General features: G+C 36.9%; 1 protein-coding gene across 1 annotated transcript in view; it reads left to right on the top strand.

Moving 5' to 3' along the window:
• The window catches only part of TRIP4 (thyroid hormone receptor interactor 4), a 92351-nt gene that overhangs the window by 51680 nt on the left and 33187 nt on the right, over positions 1–7484 (top strand). The window contains exons 9-11 of the mRNA XM_007958784.1: positions 1053–1237; positions 4096–4220; positions 5685–5776. Of these exons, the coding sequence (XP_007956975.1) occupies positions 1053–1237; positions 4096–4220; positions 5685–5776 (402 nt within the window). The remainder of the gene's footprint in view (positions 1–1052; positions 1238–4095; positions 4221–5684; positions 5777–7484) is intronic.

Below are 7484 nucleotides of genomic sequence, written 5' to 3'. Positions count from 1 at the left end.
ACTGTATATGCAAAAGGGTTCATATTTGTTGTCTGTACTGCCCATGTAACTCTCTATGTCTTTCTCATCCTCAATGCTGCCATATTGGTCACTCACTGAATGTGAGTTTTTTTTAAAAAAGATGTAACAAAGTTGATTAGATTCATGAAATTTTGTTGGAGATTCTTTGAGATTCATCTAGTCCACTCATCATTTTATAGTTGAGAAAACTAAAGCATACCACTCCAGTGTTTTTTTTCCTATAAATTATTAAATAAAAACATCAGAAAATTAAAACAGCTAACCCCAAACTTCACCATCCTAACAGAGCCTTTTTAAAAAATTCTGGAGCATTTGATCTCTTGCTCTGGAAGAAACATTAAACTTTGTCATTCTTTGACTGAATGACTATCAGGACTCTTCAGTCTCCTGTAATTACCTGTGCCCTGTAATTTTGTATTCCCTTTATATGAGCCTATTTCATTTGTGCTCCATCTTCTCTTTCACGGCATGAGTTGTTAATTTCAGAGTAAGAGAGTAAGAACTTGATACACCCAGTAGTCAGAACTGCTGCCGTTGACAGCATCTGTTTGGTTTTATTATGGCACCAGAATGTGACCCTAAGTACATAAAGAATATGTGTACCAAAATGTTGAACTTTCTATTGGCTGATAGACTTATATTGGAAAGTTGTCCGGAACCCAGTATGCCATCATTAATAAGTATAACGTAGAAAAAAATATAGCTCTTTGGTCTCATTGTGATGTTACTTGAATTAGAAAGCCTTGAATCAGAAAGCCTTGAATAGAGATTTCTACCTCCTATATTATCCTTTAACATGGGGCCTTGTTATCATACCTGGCGTCTAACAGAATGTATGCCATCTCCATCGTTTTTAGCTTTGTTTCAGATAAAGGTGAGATAAATTTTTCTAAGAAATACTCCCAGAGTGATAGCCTCATTATTAGCATTCATTTAATACCATCCACCTACCTCATTCCCCTAAGACTGCAGGTTTTTTCCTTTTCACACAGAAGTGTGTATTTTTCTGTTTTTGTTTTTTGTCTGTACAGTGGGTAAACCAGACAGGTGCAGCCTCACAGAAGTCTTTCCGTTTAGCAAGATCAGAACTAGAGCTCAGTTCACATCAGCACAGGATGCGCATCCAGGACCAGGAGTTTCAGGAAGGATTTGATGGTGGCTGGTGCCTCTCTATGCATCAGCCTTGGGCTTCCTTGCTTGTCAGAGGGATTAAAAGGTAAGAGCGGAAATGATTCTTGGCAGTTGAAGATTTCTAAAGTGATATAAACTTGGTTTCGGATTATAGACTGAAATTAGTTTTCCTTAATCTAGTGATGATTTATAATACTCTCTAGTACATAAGACTTTAAGCAATATATTTATGTTACTGACTTGGTGGTGGTGGTGGTGGTGGTGTTATGTGCCATCAAGTCGGACCCGACTCATAATGACCCCTCCTTGGGTTTCCGAGGCAGTATCACTACGGAAGTAGATTGCCCAACCTTCCTTCTGAGAAAGAGATGGTGCGGTCTACCTGGCAGGGAGTGGCTGGTGGGTTTGAACTGCTAGACTTTTGCTTGGCAGGCGACTTGCCTTAGGCCTGAGGCCATCCCCTGGGCCACTGACTTGGTTGTAATTTTTTATTGAATAGCTTAAACAGAAAGAGTAAGAACCTGAGTCATAACAAAGAATAGAATATCACTTTTTTAAATCTTTGGAAGGGTATCTATTAGTTTTGCTTTTATAATATATTACCCAGCTACCTTAATGGTTTGATCCTATTGGAAGTTTAGTTATTTTATGCCTATTTATTCATTTTTTTAAGATACTAGCCTGTAATTTTGTTTTTCCGTTTATATATCTGTCAACTAATCTGGATAACCATATTGAGAAGCTTTTTTTTTTTTTTTTAACCATAAATTCCTTTACTGTAAAAAGTAGGGGAAGTGGTAAGGAACAAATAGAAAGTGTCATAGAAGTTGAGTAGTTGTGCTTGTTAGCGATGGTAATGGTTTACTATTCCATGGTTTCATATGCTTCTTCATAATTCAGTTTTTTTAAATAGGATTTTTTTTCCTTCTGTAAATATAAATAAAAAATTGAAAAATACAGAAAATTAGCTAAAAAAGAAATGTCTCCCATTATCCCATCAGCTAGAAACAGCTACTGTTAGCATTTGGAGTGTTTATTTATGTTCTTTTTCCTATGCATATTGTTACTTTGTATGATCCTAATATGCATTTGTATTTATGTCTTTTTTCTTTCACTTATCATTACAACATACTAATTTTCCCTTCTTATTTTGTCTATGAGAATTTTATATGCCTGGCAGTATCCTAACTCATAATAGCAATAATGCCTTATATTTAAATAGAATTTCACGGTTTTCAAAGCAGTTGTATGAAATAGGTTAGCCCAATGGTATTACTGTCTTTGACAAATTAAATTAGTGGCACAGATGGAACTAGAGTTCAGGTTTTCAAAGTGCTATTTCCACTTTACTGTGCACCTTTAGTCCCTTTCTTGAAGAGAAAATGATCAGCATTTAGAAACAATCATTTTCTACTTTGGTGGTTTCACTATTAGCTGTGATTTCTCCCCTTCATTAATGTACACTACTTTTTTCTCCCCTCCTGAAGGTAAGACTTACTTTCTTTGGCTCTTAATTGTTTCATATCTGTGTGTGCAGTGCCATGAGAACAAGTGCACAACAATCTGCTTATGTCCTGGGGCAGCTGGGCCTCAGATATCTGTTTTTCTCATTCAGTTCTCTGCAATTTAGGTATCTTTCTTTTCTAAAGTAGAAAACTAAACAGCTTGCCTTCTGCTGAGGAAATAGAATGTATATTTCTCTTATCCTATTTTAGATCTGTGTTATTCATATTTTCTCACTGGAAAGCACAGGATGAGCAGCATCCAGCCCACAGTCACTTAACTTACAGAATTAAAGTGTATGGTTCTACCATCTTTGTGAGACTATTTTCCCAGTAGCCCTTCAGGTTTTTGGGTGTAGAGCGTAGACATATGTTGATTTATTTCCCATTTATTGAGCACCTACTGTCTTCCTGGTACTTTTCTACTTGATCTAAATTGGAAAACCAGGGAAATGAGAAATTCACAACTTTATTTCCCACTATAAAAATGTATATGAAGGGTATATACCAAAGCACTTTTATATGGTAGGAGGTAAAGAGAAACGTTGTCTTGTAACTGTTGGTGAATAGCAAAGTGATTAAATTCTCTTGAATGCATTCTGTTTTTCCATTGAAAGATTCTTTGAAATTATCCAAAAAAATATAACCCTGTACACAATACTTAGAAAATATAAATGAGTGTGGTTGCAATTTAACAAGTAAAGATGATGGACATTTTTATTTGCTTCTTCTTGTTAGTTGCTATCAGGGAGGCCTCTGTCATGGCAACCCTATGCACAGTGGAACAGAAGGCTGCCGGGTCCTGCCCATCCCCATGACTGGCGACAGATCACACCACTATAAACCATATCATTTTCACTGAATGATTTTTAGAACTAGATTGCCAAGCCTTTCTTTCTAGTTCATCTTAGTCTGGAAGCCTTGCCTGAAACCTCCTGTTAAACATTCTATTAAATAATAATGATAAAAGTACCACTTAGGTACTTTAGGGGAGTTATTTATGTTTGAGGATGATTTTTCTATCAGACTAAAGGACAATTAATCAACAAATATTCCAGGAAAAAGTTCACCTTTGACTCAAAGAAGGCCAAGGACTTTCATTTATGTAAGTGGATGCCTTGAAAGTATTGGATTTGAATTATAGAAACCCCAAAGCTAGTGAGAGCTTCCAGGTCTGAGTAGAGGGATCAGGTAAAAAGTGTTGAGGAGTTGAGATTGATGAGTTGTATTTGTTGTGATGAACAAAAATCAGAGAATGGTGTTCATCCTCAAGTAAAGGATATGTTGGGGAAAAAAGTGTTTTTCACAAAAAAATATCCCTCTTGGTAAGGATCTCTAGATCCCACTGGATAATTTTCTATAGAGGTTGTTGGATGTTATTTGATCCTACTATAGGAAACTAGAATTTATACACTTCCTATTAAATTTGTATTTGTTTAAGAGTGGAAGGCAGAACCTGGTACACCCCTCACAGAGGACGACTTTGGATAGCAGCCACAGCCAAAAAACCCTCCCCTCAAGAAGTTTCAGAACTTGAGGCTACATATCGTCTTCTTCGTGGGAAAGGTAACAGCCATATACTCTCCTTTCATTTTTAACTTTGTGGAGAGAAGTCATTGATTTTCATCTTCTTTCACTTCCTTCTTCCTGTGACTTTTTCTTGGCTGAAATGGGATTTTAAACCTTGTGTTTATTGTCTGTTTAATGGCAGATCATAGACATCTGTTCAAAGCAGGGATGCGAACTGGTTCAGTCATGGCTGATGAAGTGAAATTGAAACAAATTTGGGTGATCCAGAATGCAAACCAGCTAACAAGAATGGGAAAAATCACAGGCCAAAACTCTGCAGTGGGAAAGATATAGTGAACCCTTTCAAAAGCCTGATGTGTGACTTAGATTATTGCCAGGACAGTGGAGGGACACACATTCAAAGCAGCATGGTTGGCTGCTATCTTTGAGCTGGGCACCATTGTTTTCTACTCAACCAGTCAAGAGATTTGGTTGCTATGCAACATGCACACTGCCTTTGTTTTCTAAGAGGGAAATTAAGTTTCCAGCAGGGCTTTGACTTGTAATTTTTTCTGTATCAGTTAGCGTTCTGGTTTACACACATTTTAAAAATTCAGATTTGTTCTGGTGATGCTTCATTGGCCAGGACTAAATCAGTTTGAAGCCTTGGTTCAAAGCACTAATTTGTCAAATAGTGCGAATAGAAATAGTTTCCAACACCAGAAATTAATAGTTTTATTTTAAAAAAAACTTTCATCTTATTTATTATGAAGATAAAATGAGTACTGTAGACATTGGGAAGAACAACCACAATTAAGAATTTTTTGTCTAAATGACCCAAATAGAAACCTGCTATCAGATTTGGACAGATAAAAGTTGACTGACAAAAGCAACATGTTTTGGGAATCACCCACTAAATTTTGGGTCCTAAACAATACTTCTGGTCCTTGGACATCCTGTTTTCTTTCCTCTTATACAGTTTTTTTTTTGAAGGTAGAATGAGAAAATAATTCAAGTTTTTAAGAAACTAAGCATAAGGAATCACTAGGAATCAAGAGGAATCAATTAAGAACACATTTCTGTTCTGACTATTTCAACAGCTTGTTTTAAATTTTTCTGCCATTTTTATGGTTTTATTACTAGAAAAGGAGATTATATTTTCTTGACACATGTAGCTACCTTTCTTTGTTTCCAAAACCTATCACCAACAAACTTCAGTTTGATCCAGTTCAGTAGAATAGAATCAATTTGTTTTTAATGAAGTTGTGTGGTCCTTGAACTTTGATGGTGTGAAGGCAGTAATTTTCTAAAGAAAAAATTTTCTAGCTTAGCATGTGGATGGTAGAATAATCAAGCCACTCACTGGACTTTTCCCGTTGTGCGAAATAAAAACCTCATTGTTCCTTATGTCTACAAATAGATAATGGAAAAAATGATTTTTCCAGAATTGAAAACAGAGTTGTGAGTTCCAGGGTCACAAAGAAGGAAATTCATCTAGTCCTTTTGCTACTTTTGATTCAGGTTTGGAATTTCCCAGTGACTATCCATCAGGTTGTCTTCTTGGCTGTGTGGACCTAACTGACTGTTTGTCCCAGAAGCAATTTAAGGAGCAAGTGAGTAAAGAATACTTCTCTTGGACAAGTGCTTGATTTATCACCATAAATGTATGCCTCCATGACTGATTTGTAGATCCTTCTCCATTGAATATCTTGGAGATAATAAAGTCGTAGCAATTTTGTGTTTAGACATATAGGGAGAACCTTTTTTTTGGTGGGGTGTGTGTGAAAGTTTACAGAGCAAATTCATTTTCGATACAGCAGTTCATACACACTTTGTCTCATAACATTGACTGCAGTGCCCCACAATATAACAGCTCTCTTCCCACTTCCTCCCTGTAGTTACCTCTTCCCTGTGTCCTTCCCTCCCATGCATTCTTGCCCCCTGAACTCTCTCCCTGTGCAAACACTGCCCTTTTGTTCTCCCATGATTGATCGCTCTAAGGAATGTATCTCCTGATGTAATTGTTCACCCCATATGCCTGTCTGTTGTTTGGCTGGAAGCCACAGGAGTGAGTTCAATTCCAGACCTGAAGGGTGGCTAGGGCCATAGACTCAGGAGTCTCACCAGGCTCTATCAGACCGGCAAACCTGGTCTTTTTTTTTTTTTATGATTTTGAGTTTTGTTCTGCAGTGTTCTCCCACTCTATCCAGGATCTCCTCAGAGTGGCTAATAGTGGTAGCTAGGCACCATCTAGTTCTTCTGGTTTCATGGTCATATAGGCTAAAGATCACATGGTCTACCAGTCCATTGAACTTACTGTTTGCATGTGTCTTTGGTTATCTATGTTCTTCTTTGCTCTAGATGAGGAGAGACCCGTCATTGCATGTAGATGGCTACTTGCAAGCTTGTAAGATGCCAGTCACTACTCATCAAAGTAGTATATAGAACAATGTTTTTGTGTAGTATGGTGTACCAATTAAGTTTGATGTCCCCTGCGATCATGGTCCCAAGCCCACAGATCCAACTACTTGCTGTGAGAAGAGCCCTTTAATAAGGAGATATTGATAAGAGAAAAGACAAAGGCAGAAACAGAAAAACTTAGTGATGCTTTGATTTTTAGTGTCTGGACTAGTGCATATACATTTCTTAAAAAAAAAAGAAAAGAAAAAGAAAAAGACCTGTACAAAGAAAACTATAAAAGACTACTTCAAGAAACCATAAGTGATCAACATAAATGGAAGAACATACCTTGCTTGTGGATAGGAAGATTGAACATTGTGAAAATGTCAGTTCTACCTAAAGCATTCTATACATTCAATGCAATCCCAATCCAGATCCCATCAGCATTCTTTAAGCATATAGAAAAACCAATCACTAACTTTATATGGAAGGGAAAAAGACCGCAGATAAGCAAAGCACTATTGAAGAAGAAGAACAAAGTTGGAGGTCTCACACTGCCAGATCTCAAAACCTGCTATTTAACCACAGTAGTCAAAATTGCCTGGTATTGGTATAATGACAGAAATAGCCAGTGGAATAGAATTGAAAACCCAGAAATAGATCCCTCAATCTATGGTCAGCTGATCTGTGACAAAGGGCCAAAATCCATTAAATGGGGAAAAGAATGCCTGTTTCATAAATGGTGCTGGCAAAACTGGATATCCATTTACAGAAAAGTGAAATAAGAAATAAAATCCATACCTCACACCATACATAAAAACTAACTCCAGATGGATGAAAGACTGAAATGTGAAACCAAAAACTATAAAGTTCCTTAAGGAAAAACTAGGGGCAAATTTAGGAGCCCTAATATATGGCATA

Source organism: Orycteropus afer, unplaced genomic scaffold (assembly GCF_000298275.1).
Source record: "Orycteropus afer afer isolate SDZICR_OR568_19922 unplaced genomic scaffold, OryAfe1.0 scaffold00015, whole genome shotgun sequence".
In the NCBI taxonomy this organism is placed as follows: Eukaryota; Metazoa; Chordata; class Mammalia; order Tubulidentata; family Orycteropodidae; genus Orycteropus; species Orycteropus afer.
Note: the sequence above shows the minus strand (reverse complement) of the source record. Positions and strands in the feature narration are given on the sequence as shown.